At 38.7% G+C, this 19,337-nt stretch overlaps 1 protein-coding gene and 1 long non-coding RNA gene across 4 annotated transcripts; one reads left to right on the forward strand and one right to left on the reverse strand.

The window, feature by feature from the left end:
- Nucleotides 1-4,135: 4,135 nt before the first annotated feature.
- Nucleotides 4,136-19,026, forward strand: LOC126925689 (forkhead box protein D1-like). 3 transcript variants are annotated; one of them, XM_050741501.1, is made up of 9 exons: nt 4,136-4,386; nt 6,926-7,274; nt 9,872-10,004; nt 16,214-16,798; nt 16,876-17,077; nt 17,285-17,333; nt 17,440-17,518; nt 17,618-17,737; nt 18,136-19,026. In XM_050741501.1, exons 2-9 carry the CDS (start codon nt 7,218-7,220, stop codon nt 18,297-18,299), a joined length of 1,389 nt encoding a protein of 462 aa, XP_050597458.1. In that variant the 5' UTR covers nt 4,136-4,386; nt 6,926-7,217; the 3' UTR covers nt 18,300-19,026. The 3 variants fall into 3 exon arrangements, with proteins under 3 accessions (XP_050597458.1, XP_050597456.1, XP_050597457.1); XM_050741499.1 differs by having other exon boundaries at nt 4,137-4,386; nt 17,588-17,737; XM_050741500.1 differs by having other exon boundaries at nt 4,137-4,386; nt 17,597-17,737.
- Nucleotides 8,111-11,799, reverse strand: LOC126925716 (uncharacterized). The gene is made up of 4 exons (XR_007714086.1): nt 11,422-11,799; nt 10,772-11,344; nt 9,303-10,652; nt 8,111-9,200 (listed from the first exon to the last, which is right to left on the reverse strand). It is a non-coding gene; the product is annotated as an uncharacterized LOC126925716 (long non-coding RNA).
- Nucleotides 19,027-19,337: the final 311 nt, after the last annotated feature.

Below are 19,337 nucleotides of genomic sequence, written 5' to 3' on the forward strand. Positions count from 1 at the left end.
ATCTGCTTTATTAAAATGATAATTTCTTTCATATGGTCTGTTTTATTTAAAGTTGTATTACCATGTAAAATTCTTTTATATTATTAAATATCTGCTTTAAGCAACTATAGTACAATCCTAAAATTATTCAGAAAATTATAGACTTCTCTAATATAGTATATTCTGTGATAATATTATTGCGACAGTTTAATACGAGTATTTTGTACTCTATACTGTATTGTACACGAGATCTAATTTAAAAAAAGAAGGAGTCAACAATTTTAAACAATTCTACGTTTCTATACTTCCCTTAACAAGTTAAGAAGTACATACAACCATGACACAATAGCTTGCAATGCGTTACTGTAGACTGTAGAACGTGACCACGACCAGTCATGACAAACCACCATAAAAAGCCAATAAAATTGGTAGGGAGAGACTGAAAGAAAGGGCAGCCCAGTGTTCCGGAGTCAGTTCGCTTTGACATTCCCTAATCAAAACAAGAATTCTCTTTTTCCTCGTGTTTCCTTACGCTTGTTGGGTCAGTCATAATTTTTAAAGGGTTCGAAGGATTGAGTTTCCTAATAATTTATCGTCCCTTCATAAGCGTGACCTGTTACGAACGACAGGAATTTTTATAGTTTCCAACAGCATATGATAATAAAAATATTCACCTTATCCTTTGTTCATAATGATCCAAGATAATAAAAAATATCGACGGTCTAGTTGAAAATAATTTGCAACAAATTATCTGGAGTCTCAATATATTCCTTTCGATATGATTAGTTCGCATGTAATAGAGTATCGTGCACGTGATAATAATTGGACAGGCAAGGCGCACGTTGTTTTAGTAGCGAATTAATCGCAATCGCCGCGGCTAATGGCAACAGTAACGTTAAGAGGCGAGGAAACAATCGGCCGGATCGGTCGCCGGTATTGTTAAACACGCTCATTGTACTGCTCTAACAATACACTGTTACAGTGACAACATTCAGCCCGGTGAGTCTTAGCCTTCGATCAACAATCCGTTATCACCATTGAAAAATATCCGGCTGTTGTTTTTCTTCTTCTTTTTTCAACTAATTGGACCTAATTGAAATTTTAACTATTTGTTCAAATTTCTTATCTTCAGTCGATGTATGAAATCAATAAGAATCGTGATGTACAAAAATCTACTTATAAATTATCTTGTAGAACAGTTGACTTGAATATATTTGAAGAACATAATCAGAAATAGATATTTTTCCAGACTAATTTACTGATGATAAAGGTTCATAGGAGCGGATAGGTGTATTTCATAAGGGATCTTAATTAATGTCTACTCTTTCAATTCTTGTCCTTGTACTGATTGTTTAAAGAAAGTTTATTTCTTGATTTCCTCAATGCTTGATGTTGGATGTTTATTTTGTGGTCAATGACTACTGGTCGAACGTTTCATGGCCATCTCTTTCAAATTGTTTCTAACCATTACCTGCAAAAAGAGGAATACGGTATTAAAAAATCAGTAAAAGAATCTGAGAAAAGAATTTCATTAATAAAAAAAATAAATTAGCTTAAGTATGTTAATTGCGAGAGAGAGAGAGAGAGAGAGAGAGAGAGAGAGAGAGAGAGAGAGAGAAAAAGAGAGAGGAATTTCATTAATTAAAAAGCAGTACAAGAACACAGAAAATACAGTTTGAGTGACAAAAGAATGTTATAAGAACATCAGAGATTATGAGCAACTCAGGAGCCACACCGATCAACTCCATAAATTAAAAAGTAAATTTAAAATCAAAAAGCAAATTTTTAGACTATTGTGGAAATTTTAAGAATAACAGCTTTAAAACTTAACGTGATATACAACACGATAATACAACACGAACAATGCACATCAACTAATAGTTACGGTATCTCTTTCATTGTTTTGATAGTCTATGTTATGTTGTTAGCAGATTAAGTATTATATGGTCAATGGTAGGTAATTTAAAACGAAGCAAGAATTTTGGTTGATTAGATGGTCCAAGAAACGTAAGCTCTTCTATTTCACAGTCGTTATCAGCAGCCTGCCTAAATCACGTAGCCTCGTATTACGTAATCAGTGGCATGTATACATATATGACAAGCCTATTTCTCAGAATCGTACCTACATCACGTAGGAAGTAAGTATTTATATTGCTCACGATCAATGGCTGGGAACTCATGCGCTGTTTATTTGCCCGGAGATTTCGATTCCGATAGCGACACCGTGAAAAGAAACTGGCTCTCAGAAACTTCACCAGAATAAATGCATCGTTGTTCCTCTGAATCCTACCTCCCTAAAATAAAACTATACATAATTTTTAGTCTATTGGTAATAATTATTAAAGTTGTCAATAAATCTGTATTAATGTAGGTTCTTAAAATAAATTTCCTCAAGAAATTCTCACGACAAACTGCGTACTGTATTTGACATACTTCAGAAGTTTCCTAGAAGAAATTCCTAGAAAGTTTCCTAGAATTTCCTAGAAGTTTACTAAAAGAAATTGATACTTGATATCTAATACAATGAAATTTCCTACTCAGGCTTTGACTAACCATAATTACATAAGACTATTTCAGAACTGTCTGGAAAATGTTTCAGTGCAGTTTTCTTCCAATGAAGGTACTCGAAGCGTACACTTTTTCTAGAAAGCAATGAGTATCGCTTTTAGGGGGTTGAAATGGTATTCGGTACAGTATTCCTGCTAAGTGAAACGAATCGCAAGGTATCAGAGAATGTTCACTGGGCAGGCGCGTGCAGCTGATGCACCAGATCGATCTTTTCATCCAATGAAACAGGCAAATGTATCGCAGTCTCCGCCCAAAATATGGCGACCGTTTTTCCTTCCCCTCTATCCTGTTAAATGAACATCCCCGATGCTGTCTGTAACACGAAAAACGGAACCTGATCAGAAACACGTTTTTAATGGATCAATTGACTACGCATATCTTGCTTTTGTAGTCAAAAAGGATTCATCATATTAAAGATTTATAATTCTACAAACAGTTTATCAATCTTTAGTTTTCAACAGAAATTAATTTCTACAAATGTATGCTTCATAACTTATGTATATATTGATGTAGAATATAATCTAAGTATAATGATTGCTCTTTTTGATTAGAGGAACCTTTTTACGTGTAGATATAAGCTATGAGAAAAGGTATCGATCCAAACGAACGCGTGCGCTCTGATTGAAACCGGCACAGTGGAAACGGCAACTCTATGGTCAGACCGGGCGCAATGAAATCCTGACCAGGCGTTTTCCAATCAGTTCAGCGATTCTTTCGGCGACCTTAATTCCAGTAGGATTGTAGGTAATGATTATCGTGCAAAACACGGTTGCCTAATGTGATTTCTTAAACGCCACCTGAGCACTGGTTACATAATTGCACTTGATGACTCGTGTTGGACCAATTCTTTACAAAGTAGAGCACACCGATATATACATGTTTTGTAGTGGTGGAGGTTGAAGAATACCGAACAGAACAGGCTCTGAGGAGTTTTCACCTTAGGACAGCTGGACAGATGCAATTTTATTATTAATTATGCTGAATCTAATCTTATCTAAATTATACTGACTGATTGATACTTAGGAGTAAATATATATATTTTAATCTCATTGACAAAGTGGTACTCCCTAAGAGAACTTAATTTATACTGAAGTCATCTTGTAGCTGGAAATTCCAACAACAGCTTGTAAAACTTGACCAATAAATAATATCGTCGTTCAGAACATTATTCTAAATACAATATTTGTTTCATGCCATTCTACCTCTTTACAAACTTGCTGCTGGAAGTATAACAAATAACGCCCCAACAGATCAACAACCATGAATAGTCAGACATCCTTATTCATGTAACTGTTGCTTTTTTCTTCAGTCTCAATAAAAATAATCCATTCAATGCATTGCGTCAATTGTGAAGTTTTTCATACAATCTCCTGCAAAGAAAATTCCCAAAGTCAGTTTATGGGCACTCGATATTGCATTGGAGAGAAATAGCAAGAGTTAGAGAGTATGAAAGTAGCATACGAGAATTTTTGGCTGTTCCAACCGTTGGAGGCGGAGAACCAGACGTGGGAGGTCTCTGATAAGTTGAACGGCGCTGTGGCCGCGAAACTCCGCCTCTGTGCGCCTCCACCCGCTTCGGAACGCTCGCTGGCTCGCTCAGAACGTTCTCAATTAGTTTCAATCTCGGCTGGCTCTCCTTTCTGGCGCACGTCCTATCGTGCTCCCGCTGTTACTCGACGGTTTCCACGCGAATCGCGATACAGTGATAAAAATTGCTATAGCAGTGCTTCAAACAAGCACCTTCTTGGTGAAAAGCTTCCTGGTGAACCAGCTACTGCAACTCAAAAATCTTCTATTCCACTTGAAGAACCATCAGGTTTCTCTGGCTCCCTGGTTCCTGTGAGTTCATTGGCTTATAGTTATATGTAAATGCTTTTAGTGATTTATTTAACCATCTTGAAAGTAATGATTTTTAGTTGTATTAATTTCTGCTAAATTCATGCTGTGGTTTACTGTATTTGTTTGGTAATGCGTTCCCTGTTCTTTAGTTTGAGTTAGTCTTCTGGGTTCTTTTTTGTGACTTGAGTTACATAAAGTGTAATTGAGTAATTGTAGTTTTTGCTGGTGATTCCTGAGTCATCCAGACTCAGTTTATGCTACTTTTATGAATAGCATAATATGTTTTTAAAATTGGTGTCCTGTATCGTTTGAATGAGATAGATGAAGTAGATGAATGTGCACAAGTGTCTCCTTATGCAATTTAAGAAATTTCTTTGGAGATTGGACGTAAAGAATTCACTGAAATAAGTAGAAAATGTATCAGTACTGGATTCCCAAATAAAGATTACAAAATTATAAATCTGTCCTTCTCCTTAAGTAAACTATATTTTGTATCTTGTTGCTTTTAATTTTTAGGAAAATTTTAATCAAATTGGAATCTTCTGATAAAGAAGAAAATTTGTTCTCATAATTTTGGGGAAAAAATCATGCAGAATTAGATTTCTCTAAACCTGACGGCGCCGTCGGACGTTAACGACGTGGTCTTTTACGTCATGTGCAAAGTTCACCTCTAGAAGCTCTGGGTCATCGTTGATCTAACACTTCAATTCATACTAAACGTTTATGATCATGAATCTCATGAATGAGATGGTTTACTATCACAATACGCGAGTGAAAATAAAAAGGTAGATTTCGTGACATATTATTATTATTGAAATATCTAGAAGACCGTGGCCAGGAACGAGTTTGTAAACTTGATTCCGCGATCAGCAAAATTCCTATGAACTTAACGCGGTGTTTAGTAAACAACCAGATAAATGGCTCTTCCTTCTGCCAAAGGAGATAAGAGGATCTTCTAATTACGTCAAAACAGTCGTCTGCACCTCCATAAATCAGGGATCAATTAACATACACCAATCTTAAGGGATTTCAACAATAAAATCATTCGATGCTAAATTAATTCTCTGATTTCATTAAACTTCCTACATATCAATTATTTTTTTGTTCCTATTGGGATTTTTTTCCATTACTACATATATGGACATTTCTTTTTAAACAAAATTAATTAATGGATGCACGATTTTTAGTCAGAGATTTCACAACCACTGGTTCATTAAACTTGGTGTAGGTATAATAATAATTAATTTTCTCCCTATTGAGGCGTAGCTTGTACATTCCACCGTTGCATAATTATTTCTTTTTAATAAAATCAATTAATAGCTATATCAATTGAGTAAAAAGTTTCAAGATGTCTGTCAGTTTTTTAGCGAGATCAAAGGTACTTAACAGTTTCAGTTATGTACAAACAGTGAAATGCACGCCTCGCGAGGCAGTCTCGTGCTTCTGCCACGCAATGTCTGTACATAGCTTTACATTTTATAATACTTAGATGCTCTCCTACAGATCAAAATATTTATCCATGATGTTCGTAAACATATCTGAATACGTCATGGGACATTCAATAAATTTGTTAGTCATTTCCCAGTAGAAGTGCTTAATTGTTAACGAAAAAAACGGCTTCGATTAGCATTAAAATGAATAATCAGCGAAATTACACGCGGTTTGATGCTGATACACGGCTAATGAGCTCATTCAGCGATAAAGCGATATGAGTAGCTCCTAATGTACATTCACTCTTAAAATAAATGAGTTCGACGAGCCGCGTATACCCTCTTATTGTCAAAATTTACGAGATGTCCGCCGGAGGACGTATCCAGGATTCTCTGTCGGCGGCCGCCGGAAGTCTCAACGACTCCCCCGGGATATACTCCCTTTCCTCGTGCTCGGCTAAGTGCTCAGCTGTTGCTCACTCGTCAACATTCCCTTCCAGAGCCGTGTCAAACTCCTTGTCCCATCGCATCGGCGGCTTTGAGCTTCAAACACGAGTCTCTACGTTGGAAATCGTTCAGAAGCATTGGAGAGATCTCGCTACATTTGTCACGAACAGAGGTTCCGGTTATTTCGTTGGTAGACCTCGGTGGAGAAAATGTTAGGTCTCTAAAATACATAGAAATAGTCTTGATAATGTCTTTTGAACTGTGAAAGAACTTGTTTCTATATTACTTAGTAAATTGGCATTGATTGGACTATTAGACTAGGGATATTTATGAAAATTCATATTTCTAGACTGACAATAAATCTTGTTTCACAATTCTTCTTCGCTTCTCATTTCTATGCTTTTCCATATTATATGCATCCTATGTGCATTTTTGCACATGCATAAAAATACACAGTATAGCGATGATCATGGTAAGAACTACTTTGTGAACTAGCTTTTATGTTACTAAATTATTGAGAAATGAAGGATTCTTTTCTTTCTTGCTTGTAATTGTTAGACTATGTTATAAATATGTAAAAATTTTCATTTTTAAAATACAATTTCTAACTTGTTGAGCGTTTAGCTTATAAAATGAACTTGTATCTCCATTTTCTGTTACAGATCGTATCAGCAAATTTCAAGAATTATTTCCACCACCTTAGTGATACTCTGGTGTACCAACGTATCTTCCTCTTAAAGATGTAACATCAAGTATCGAAGGTGTACATAGCTTGTGATCAGTGTTGAACGGTCTTAAGTGTCAGTGCATTTGAAGAATCTTAAGGAAATTTCAGTCAAATCAATTAGAACGTTTTGAAAGAATCAGTGTTAAACAGTGGAGGGCTTGCCCGCCTATTGGGAGGACCTAGCCGTGCAGCATAGTGTAAATGCAGCTGCAGCGGCCAGCATTTTTATGAATTACGACCTGGATAAGTCAAGGATGGTCTCGCACGTCATTCCCGTCGCTGGGGTAATTTTCAACTTGTTAATTTACAATTTATCTATATCTGAGCTGATGACAATCATAAAAGATCATTCATCCAATTCCTACAGTCACATTATTAGGCAAAGTGATTTATGGTGATAGTGTAGAATCCATAATTGCAAAACGATGAATTTTTCTGAATTTTCGCGGTTTTTCAAATGAACGTTCACGAACGTTCAGCTGGAACGATAGTCGACAGTCGAGCCAGCGTCGCTTATCGTCGCACATGAGAGAAGAAAAAAGAGAAAAGTGGAGGTCGTGATCTCGAAAATTTCGCAACTATCCGATCTGCGTCTTCGCCGAGCATTCTCAACCATTCCCGTTCCCATTTCCAAGTAATTGACGCTCTTCTGTTTCCTTCATTCAAGTTAGAAAAATTCTTTTTCAACAATTACAATCGTCCAGTCGAACATAATCCATGGAGTTTATTGAATAATCCTCTCTTCCATGAATGAACTTATACCTGATTGAGCCGCGGATCGGTTGGACGTGGTTTAGATTTACAAAGCGAACTGGAGAAATCGATAGAAGCTCCTCTTACTATGGCTGACAGGCCAAACCAGGCCAGTTGTACGAGCATACTCCGTGCTGACTTAAATAAAACCAATATCGAAATCAGAATACGATTATTAGAGGGTGATGCGACGATTATTTTGGGGCAGACATGCGAACTAGTTATTGAAAATAAACGAACAGCTGATAAGTTGGAGGAAAAGCAGAGGAACTTTTATCAAGTCAATGATAAGAGAAGTTGCCTCTCACGTCGTCGACCTATGCTGATCTCTTCTCTTCTTTCACAGCCTGGTTTCTATTGCTGGATGTTCGTGCACTTGCTGAAAGGAGCAGAGTAAATTTTTCAGTCATTCTTCAATTTTTCATCACACACTGTAGTATTTTGAATAATTATAAATGGAAAACTAGTATTTGCTTACATTAACAGCTTTTATTGTTTGTTAAAAATCGTACTTTATTGCTTCTAAAATCCTTAAGTTATCACTCTTTCAGTATGATCAAGTGCATGTTTGATTGTTTGACAACTCAAAGTTTCAATAATACAATTTAGACGTAAAACTAGCAATAAGTTTATCGGAATTTATCCTTAGAGCCTAAAGTCATTCATCTGCTAGTTTACAGGAGTGATTTATAGACCCTCTACCTTTATTAGTGTTGAAGTGCAAACAAGCTAAATCATCAGAAACAATAAATCCTCTCCTGTTTGTTTGTTTGTTTGCGAAGCAACAAGGATTCTCTTCAGTCTTTTCGTACAAGTATCTACAATTTCCATAATTGAAAAATTATCATTACCACTTCCTAAACTTTTAAGAACATAAGGAGATCATGAATCTTGTAATAGAGTGAGCGATTAACACCTTTAATGCAAGATATATCACTTCTTTTCATTTGGTAGAGCCTCAACAAGCTCTCCATATATTTCTACTAGCAAGTATACCGGTATTAATCTATCTAAGCATCTCAAAGTCTCTACCCTTTGAAGAATTCATCGCATGGCTATGCCGATTCCCTTTTTTCACTCGTTCAAAGCATTCATCGGTGGCGACAGAGGCCGAGGAGCTTAATTTAATGGCTGTCTAGCGAATTAACGAGGTGGCCGCGTGTCCCAGCTAGCCGCCCCGACGGATTTCTCGAGGACGTTTCTCAGTGTCAACCGTTGATGCACTTCTGCAGTATGTCCGACACAGTGCCTGTATATCTTGCTGCGTTTGCAAGCCGCACTTGACAGCTCTAGCGCCACTATAGAAATAATTATGAGCTCAGTGTCGAGCAGATTGTATACCCAATCAGTTTTAATCCCTAGGTCAACGACACGCCCTTTTATTTGGTCAGATACACGAGTTAGGGAGGAGGATCTTCTTCCATGAAAATTTCCGATCGGTTTTTTTATGTCGTTCTCTGAATTGTATATACAATTGATTAATACAAATGGTTTATTTAGAAGGATACGCTTTGAAAAAAAGTAATATGGTATGATAAATATTGAAAAGAATGTACTACCTCAAGGTATCGGTTGTTTAACGAATTTTCGCCAAGTACACTGGTGGCTCAGTGCAAACTAGACGTCGTAAAACCGGATCGCAAATTAACGATCTAGCGAGATCGTAAGTTTCGCTTGGCATAATACGATGTCACAACACGGAGTCGGTGTTTGTAAGCTTCCGGCGACGGCACTTCAAACATTGCCAGCTACGAGCCAGAAGCCTCTTTGGCCCGGTCTCGTGGATGCGCCGCGTCGTTCACCTCTCACGATCCTCCGGTTCGTTCACCTTTTATCACCTCCTTCTACCCTTTTGTTCATCGTGTTATTGTTACGTAAAGAGCCATAACGGTTATTTAGATTACCTATTTCATAAGGTAATCATAATTACCTTATTACCTATTATTAAGGTTTCATAATTTAAATTGCGTCGTAAATACCGATGAATATTCATATAACCAGACGCTAGATTACATATGCATATATTACATTTGTAGTAATTTATTTTTAGCAAAAACCTTCTTGCTATAAAATTAACTTTCCCGCATTAAAAATATATTCATGGTAACGAACTTCTTCGTGATTCCAGGAACTGCAGCAAGGTAATGGAAATTTGGGAGTCGCAGGGTTGGGAGGGATGCAGGAGTCGTCCCACTCATTGAAGATCAAGCAAGAGCCGTTTCAGGTGTCTCCACCGTCACCTCTTCCGCCTCTGCACCAAGGTAAGCGTTTAATTAATCCTGACCAACGAAAAATCGTTGCCGTACAACCAAGCTTCTAAAAACGCGTTGACAATTTTTGAAAGACCTGCTTGACGTCATCAGGATCTCGGCACCAATGATTCCTCCGTGTTCATGGAATCCGAAAACCGCGTTCTAATAATACAAAACGGTGCTCGAGTGTCGCGTGACTCTATACGATGAAAGGCGCGGTGCACGGGGAAGAGAGGAACGAAAAGACTGGGCCGAGGGTAATCTGAAAGAAGACAGAGACGTTACGACGGAACAACGAATACGTGAAACAAGGAAAGAAAGTCAAAAGTGGACGGAGAGACGGCGGAGGATGATATACCGACGGAGGCTGCGTCCTGATCTCTCCACGCATCGTTTAGTTACATTCTCTGGCTCGATTACGCTCTCTCCGAACACTGTCAGTGGCTTATCCTCCACAGTTTCGGATTAGAGATTATCACTGATAGAAATATCCTTGCGTATACGACGCGCGTCTCCAGGGGCACCGATGATTTATAAGTTACAATCAGCAAGCTACATTGTTTTTGTATAGATGGTGTATACGCGTATTTTGTTGTAATATGTCGCTGATGGACGAGTTCAGTTATACGTTGGTCGTTAACGCGTCCATTAATCATCCTGCAAGGTAGAAAGAGACGCGTGCAGCGAATGGACTGGTTGTTTACGAACGGGTAATAAATTCGATCAAAAACCGAAGCAGAGTCATTATATCGTTTACATAATCTAGGTATACGAACCATTCGAAAAATATAGTTTCAGGAAAATCGAAGGCGATTTTCGATACTAGCGGAAGACGGCTTTGTCGGAAGGGGGTTAAAGAAGCAGATAAAACATCGATAAAAGAAAACGACTGCACTCGGGGTTTCGCATTACCAGATTTTTCTTATTCGCTAATCGCTGAAGATAGACGGAGCCTCGTTGAAATCTAAGAAGCTTGGTATCAATATCTCCGGCCAGTTATGCGCGTGTGCATGCCGTTTGATCGCGAAACGCGTCGCAAAAATCATGAGCTCTTTCTCTGTTCGTGTTCGGATAGATAAAGCGATTAGTCAGTCTCAATGACGACGTGGAAGATCCTTCTCGTGGCTGGCGGTCGAGAATTTTGCAGGAGCAACACGAGATAACGACTCTCTGATGGCTCCTCTTGTGTTTTCGAAATCGAGGAGAACCATTCTGAATGCTTTTGTCGAGAATTATGGTCGCTAATCCGGGAGTGTTGCCCATTCCAACGGTTCACTTGATATATAGGACGACGACGGTGTTTTCCTGAATCCCATCACTGATTGTGCGACTCTTTGGTCCTTGGGTTTCTTGTGAAAAATATTTTAAATACTATTACAGCGTGCATAATTAGAAACATTTGTTTAAAAAGTTCTTAATTTCTTACTATTTGATCCTTTATGGACTCATGTAACTCTATTCCGTCATTTTAGTTGTTAATGTCTGAATCAATATCTCGTTCTCCTTGCTTCGCAGATCCTTGGGACGGTGCTTGATTAATATTTTCCAACTGTAGGTTCCAACATGATTATGAGCTCCTCAAAAAGTTAGAAAATTCTTTCTATTCGGAAGAGTTGTGAGTAGCAGGCATAAATTACGAATATTAGTATATGAATGTCTCGATTGGTGTTCCACATTCATCTAGTACATTGCCATATTTACGATTATGCGTGCAAATTTATCGGGCCAATAAAGACTCCCCGATAAGACTCCATGGAAAGCTGACACGTTTAATTATGCAGCGCTTGAACGGTGCTGCGATTAGCCGGACTTGTAATTTAGCTTCTTTAGTGCCCTCCAATCACAAGAAAATAAGACAGAAACGCTTTAACATATTCGCTATCATAATTATACTGTAATACTTGCTTTTCTAAATATAGCTATTTATCTTATTACCTCCGTGGTGTTAGTTCAAGATCCTCGACGGTTTTTAGCCAAAAACTAACAGATTGGGCCTCATTTTCATCACCGATAACGCGACCCTGTTTATTTATTCGGAAACCAGGTCGTGGACGTAATATCTTCGCACGTACTCGAGTTAAAATAGATCTGTAGTAAACAAGGGTACGGCTCTCTGTATTAATCTTTGGTTGATAAGGGAATCGCTAGCGTCCACGATGATTACGTAGATGCATAATTTTCGTCGGGACCTTACATAAACTTGACCGATCAAATTGTACAACATAATCTCAAATTAGGTCATTACTTTATAGTTCCCATAGAGGTCCAGAGCAGATAAGAAAGGTGGAATTAGTATTGTACAATTAGTACTTGATTTCCTTATCGGCGTCTAAACCAGATGGATTCTTGGCTCTTTAGAACGATAAAACGATTAGAATGACGGATAGTCGATTGGAAAAGCTCCACGAAAAAGAAGATTCGAGATAAATACTCGATGACGAACCAAGTGGCAAGAACACAGTCGGGCCCCCTGACCATTATCACTCAGTTTCTGTTAGGTAATCGTCAGCATTTGTTTTCGACTGGATCTGGTCCAGAGTAGCTTCTTCCTTTCTCCAAATCACATATATTCGGTATAATAAACGTGATAACGCGACAGGTTGCTGTTAGAGGAGAGAGAGACGAGCAGAGAAATTCCTTGCATCCTCAATGAGAGGAAAATCCACCTCCACGAATTAAAGTGAATCCTGTTGTTCTCTTCAATTCTATATGACCAAAAATTGACGTTGTACTTCAATAGATATTATTTCTATTCATTTTATCCAAAAGAGAAGATATTTGAAGAGATAAAAACGTGCAGAAGAAGGTTAAAAAATCTGCAGAAGAAAGCATGACTTAAACGAAGAGATCAGAATGGTCTTTACTTAATACATAGTAACTAGGAGAAATTTGATCCCATATATACTTCCGGTGTTGTGGATGTCGGGGAGAAGGAGGATACCGACGATGATGCGACGCCTAGGTTAAAGATTGGCTCATGCGATGATACCACAAGCTGAGCTATCGTCGCACAGATGACTCCATGCCCCTTGATTCCAGTTCTATGTTATCCTCGTAATTCCTTCTCGTGCAAGGAATCTTCATTATTTTAGGCTTAGAATAATATAACTCCAATTCTTGATAAATTCAGGTTGATACTTTGAACATCTTAAAGAATTCTGAAAAGAACATGTTTCAGGTTAAGTCATTGTACGCTCTCCATTAAATGGTGAAGTTTATTACTTACCTGGTTTATTTGGAATTTGATACTTAAATCTGAAGTATCGTTACATTATAAGATTATAAAATATGTTTCGAAGTTGATGGTATCACCATGGGCAGGCACGTGCTCATTACTGCTCATCCATGGTGGGAGTGGCTACTCCAATGGAATCCCCCTATTAGCTGGATCATTGAACACGTGCCCTGACGCCCTCTAATGCTTGCCCTAGCTCGCTATAATCGTCATGATATCTGATATTAGAGAAGTATGACTTTCACCTTTAATGATCATATTACATATTACCACTATATTACAATTAGCTAATCAATTAGTGAATGATATTATTCAGGAAGAAAGAGGATACATACATGTATAAGTATGTACTTCATCCAATTACAATATATATAATAATCTTCCATATACATGTTTGAGGAAAATCTCTTCATATACTTTTATATCTTATGTATACTGAAGGAATAAGTTTTTAATAAATTTAAAGGTAACATAGGCTTTTTTAGAATTAGAGCGTAGATTGACCTGATCAAAGAGTAAGGAGAAAGAGGCACGCATGGCGTCGACGAGGACAAAGGCGTGCGATTCGCAGCGTGATGTCACGGCGTATTGTATTTCGCTTATCGACGCCGATTCCTCGCGGAACCCGTAGCATTTCAGGAATGCGAATGCCACGATTTTCAGTGCGACAACGACGACGAAGACAACGACCTTCGCTTCGAGGATCGCCTTTGTTTCAGTCTAATCAATCCGTATCACCTTTTTCTTCTCTTTCCATTCTCTTCATTCTCTTTTTCACAGATGAAGTAACAGTTTTTTTCATCATACCGCTCTTTACAATTTGTCCAGGTGAACATTTGATAAGATGTGTAGCATTGATCTTGGCGAACAACGGTAACTGAACCATGATCAACGTTACATATAGGAGACCTAATGAGACAGATTTATAACCTAGTTAATCACCGATTTTCCAAGAACTCGTGAACTCGTTTCACAAATCTGCAGACGTCGTTAAATCATCGTTACAAACATACCATGGCGAAGGCCACCAATTTTCGCAAGCCTAATTACGTCACGGGTTTTCACAACAGCTGCATTTTTCTGCATGCCCTATTGCGAAACATGTTCTGCTTCCTACAGTAATCTACTTATAAGACACCATGAGTGACACCATCTTTGGCACACGTTAAGAAAATTATTTCTACAGCGATTTTCTTATATGATACCATAAGTGTCACCTTTAGTACAAGCTAAGGAAATTATGCTTCAGTTCCTTTTCTATATCCAGTGTTTTATACTGAACGATTGTCTGTCGCAGACGACTATGAAACAAGGGATCCCGTGACGAGAGCAGATGTGGTCTCGTAGGTGTCGCGTAGCAGAGAATCTCCAGTTGCAGTCAGGTGTGTTGGCAAACGTTTCGACGTTATCGCGATCTCGTCGCTCGTTTATGCACCTTAGATCTACACATAGGAGTCCACGAGCCTACGTAGATATGTTAGGCTCCCCATAGGTCGATATCAACTTGTCAAACTTGGGACACGTGATCTGTAAAAGATGACGTACAATCTGAAGTCTTCAAGAAGATAACAGATCGTATACAAATAGTTCCTCGTTGGTTATACCTCCTTCTATCTTTTCTTCTTTAGTTTCTTTAGCTAACCCATCAAGGATTAAGCGAAATAATGCGTGAAAGCTGCATAATTTCAATTTTCTTTCATAAATGTAGAATTTAGGAAGGAGAGATAGAAATTCTGGAAATTCATTTTTATAATTGCAATATCGATCCATTAGAATTCAATGATGTGAATTGCCTGAAAAGAGACATCTTTGGGTCTGAGTTTAATTATTTTTTTCCAATCTTTTCTTTTAAAGCATGTCCAATTACCAAAATGGCTAAAATATCTGACCGCCGCAATAGTACCGTAGGAAATATATTACCATGTTCCTGCTATGGAAACATCATTGTGTCCCGAACGAAGAAGCTTCTCCGCGCTGAAAATCATACGCCCTGGAGGTCTGCGTTAGTGGCATATCATATTTGCCTGGATTTGCATAGCCTGGGAACAGATGTTCCCGTTCCTAGTGGTTCCGATAACAATGTAATCGATCATTTACTGCAGGCTACAATGGACCGAAGTAAATTGAACAAACCATTTTTTAACTTAATTTCGAATATTCAGTTCGTCGTTCTTTCTCTTCTTGAAATCGATCCGATTGAATTTGCGAAAATTCATACTCCGCTGTTTTTCCTTTTGTTCAGAGCTTCTCTGTTAGCCGCTTTATCCTCTTTGTTGCGCAAGTGCGGCGTGCTTAACTTATCGGTGTCTAATTACGGTTTCAGTTACATGTGCCGCGGGGCACCGGTGAATATTCGACACCATGCACGTACGCACTCCTTTCCTGACTCATGTCTCCGTGTTTTTCACTCAATTTTCTTCCATCACAGAGGCCTCTGGCACTCAGTCATGCGATTCGCACGATATGATTTATACAATGGTAAATGTAATCTGGTAGCAACCATGATTCTTGTCAATGAAGTAGATATAAATACGTTTACGGTGAAAGAGAAAATGACGTAATTTTTACTCAAGGGCACGCAGTGCACCTTGGATGATCATTTCTTCAAACAACTTTTATCGTCGAGGCTCGAGTGTCGCCCAGCGAATTCCTTTCAAAGGTCCAATTGTTTTACCCCGACTGAGATTTCTTGGAAGTCGTGCCTGTACGTAGATCGATCGAGCCAGTTCCATTGTCCAATTTCTTGGAAACCGTGTCTCGAATGAAAATCATCTAGCCTCTCTTTTCGCCTTCTCTTATTAACTCCTGCTCTCTTCAGAAAATTACCAAAAATGTTGCTTTATTTTCTTCACGTAGATACTTCTTGGTCATTGGCAGATTCTTCTACAAGAATTTTTCTAAAGTTAATGATCTTGTCGTACGAGCCATCCTCAAGGTCATTCGCCATATCACGATATTGAAACGATACTTGTAATATTTTCAGTAAGCAGCTTCGTATCAGAGATGCAGAATGGCTGTATCGGCGTGTCGAAGGAGCTGGACTCCACAGTGAGCCTCGCGAGAGGGCTGACATCGCACCACGCCTCCCTGAGTCATCATCACTCTCACCATAGTCTTCACAGCCCGAATTCTGCGGTGTCTATGCACTCCACAGGTTCCACTCATCATCACCTCGATGAAAAAGGATCATCCCCGAGCGGAGCTCTTCACAGCACCACGAACAGCAATCCTTCGACACCGTCGACACCCTCGACGCCTACCACAGCGGCAGATGGGTCCTCCACAGCGACTGGAACAGGAAATACAAGTGGTAGTAACAGCGATTCCGCCAGCAAGAAACCGCCGTACAGTTACGTCGCTCTAATTGCTATGGCGATTCAACATAGTGCTCAGAAGAGGGCGACCTTGAGTGAGATTTATGCTTACATCACTGCCAGGTTCCCATATTTTCAGAAGAATAAGAAAGGTTGGCAGAACTCTATCAGGCATAATCTGTCCTTGAACGAGTGCTTCGTGAAGGTTCCTCGTGATGGAGGTGGCGAGAGAAAAGGAAATTTTTGGACTCTCGGTTAGTGGAATTTCTAGTCCAGGAATAGCGGCGGCTGGTCAATTCTGATACACTTTCGATACAATATCTACTTTTAGATCCCCAATACGCGGATATGTTTGAAAATGGTAACTACAGAAGACGTAGACGCATGAAGCGACCATACAGAAATGCACCGTATCATAAACCGCTATTTGGCGATCCTTTCTCTCCAACACACGTTCATTTAGGTCCTAGGAACCTGTTTGGTCACTCTCCGCCATCTTATGCTCCGTCTACATATCCCAGATACGACACAAGGTACCATTAATTATCACAAAGTTTTTTCATTATTCATTGTTAATTATCTCAAAACTTCTTCACCATTTATTATTAATTATCCCAGGCTTCCTCCTATCATTTATTGCTAATTATCTCAAAGCTTCCTCACCATTTATTGCTAATTATCTCGAAGCTTCTTCATCCCAGTATTAAATTTCAAAAACAATCTCTATTTGTGATTCCTAGTGCTTGGAGTCTTCAGCAATCTCAGCTGTCCTACAGCCATTGTCAATCAGTAAGTAACAAGCTCTCTTAATTAATCTTCTGATATTCTAAGTTTCACACTTTTGTTATTGAAAAAGTAAAAGTATAATTAATCAATGTCCCCAATTTGTTCGCAGCTTCAGCCACAGTTGCAGCCAATGCAGTCCATGCAGATCCCAACCATGAATGGCTACAGTCAATTAGGCACCTCGTTAAGTGAGTCTCTCCTCTAACTAGCAGATTATTAGTACTTGATTTTGTGAAATGCTCGACGACCAGGCAAAGCGTTTCAAGGCAATTATTTGGATGTTCCAGGTGGAACCACGAGTTCCCCAGGTTCTATGGGTAGTGGTTCCTTTGGTAGCAGCTTCGCTAGGAGGCATGACGCCGCCATGACCCAGGAAACTGTACCTGCCAGGTGCTATTGGCCAGAAAGTAATTATTTTCAATCAGTTTTGCCTTTTGCATTTTAATTTATTAATGATACTAAACAAGCATGATTATTGTGGATTTTGCATGCATTTATGGAAAATTTAAAGATGCGCATATAATGACTATTAAAAGTATTTGCACATTTTCCAATGAAGAATTTCGTTTATCGGTTTCTACGAACCATTTTCATAACGTCAAATTATACCGAATGTTAGAAAATTGAAATTTACTTGAACCTAATTTGTACGTAAATAGTATAGTACATACAATAGTTTGCAGGTATTTCCTTTAGCCACTACGATTACATAAAATTGTATAATGAAATCATCTTTTGCAGTGATTTTCTTGTTAATCCAAAGAGACTGAACGAGACAAGTGTCTGTTTCTTTCTTCTGTTCTAGTGGTGAACGTGAAGGAGGAGCCGGGAACTGTGGCAGTATCTAGCACCAGCGTGGGTGGTGTGGGTGTTCCTTCAGGAATGATGGGATCTACAACTCCAACAGGAGTTTCTACGAGCGGATTCGCGCCCATGGAGTTTCAATCTCGGTCCAAGTGCTTCATGTGAATCGATCCACCGTTTGCACCATTGTCACAAGCCGAGAATCTTATCAGAGTCCTGAAGGATCATCCTGTGCGTCGTTTCAGCGACGTTAATTAGGCTGAGCTTCGTCCGGATGAGGTGGTAAGCAAGAAGAGTGGAATGTTGGAGTGATACCTTTTACTGGAAATTTCTGTGGCTCCCGTGGTGACGCCGAAGAGAAGCTGAAGCTGGTCTATAGTGATAATTCTGTCTCAGACAAGCGTGAAAGGTTTGTTCCACTTAAAGCGATAAACATTGCACCCCTGTCCTCGTGTGTTTTCGACTGCTGCACAGTATTCGATATTTAAGCGAGATGAGGGACCGGTCCGTGTCCCGTGAATTGGTTTCCACAATAGGAAAAACGAATTTGCGAGGAGCACAGATCTAGAATTAACGATTAACGCGTAGCTTAAGGCCCATTCGCGATACAGGAAGGCACTCGAACATGTTTTCTTTTATATATATGAATAACTAGGTCCATGTAGAAGCAAGAGATAAATGTGTATCTAAACATGTAAGTCGCATAACGCAATAGTAAAAAAGAAGAAAAAAAAAAAGCAGTTTCTCTGCAAGACTATTCGTCAGTGTACATATCTAAGCCTAAGTAGTTTGATTAATTAACCGTGACCTATTCCAAGAACCCTGGACACACGTGGCAGCTCCTGTAATTAGATGGAAAGTCGAAAATAAATCTCTATTATTTATCGTCTAATACTGTTACACGAGCATCATTTACCTTTCATTATGATATTCTATTCCAAATGAAATATAATTCTAGTTTTATGACTCTTACTCTTTAAAATATCCTATATCGTTCAAGATATTTTCCATAGTTAATTACAAAAAGATCCCCTACAATTTCTTTATTCTTTAACCAACTAATCACCGTGTTGTCCAATTCGTAATAATTCTGCAAATGGAAAAGCACAATAGATTCATCATTCGTGTCTATTTTGATTCTATTTCGATTCGATATTCAGAACAAAAGTATAGTCGCTTCCTGTGATTCAGTGCGAGCCCCTG

Source organism: Bombus affinis, chromosome 16 (assembly GCF_024516045.1).
Source record: "Bombus affinis isolate iyBomAffi1 chromosome 16, iyBomAffi1.2, whole genome shotgun sequence".
NCBI lineage: Eukaryota > Metazoa > Arthropoda > Insecta > Hymenoptera > Apidae > Bombus > Bombus affinis.

What these genes read in the sequence shown, in the direction of transcription:
- LOC126925689 (XM_050741499.1), top strand. Translation starts at nt 7,218, where the DNA reads ATGAATTACGACCTGGATAAGTCAAGGATGGTCTCGCACGTCATTCCC. An exon ending in AGGAAATTTTTGGACTCTCG is followed by an intron (nt 16,799 to 16,875) that starts GTTAGTGGAATT and finishes ATCTACTTTTAG; the next exon opens with ATCCCCAATACGCGGATATG. An exon ending in CAGGTGCTATTGGCCAGAAA is followed by an intron (nt 17,738 to 18,135) that starts GTAATTATTTTC and finishes CTTCTGTTCTAG; the next exon opens with TGGTGAACGTGAAGGAGGAG.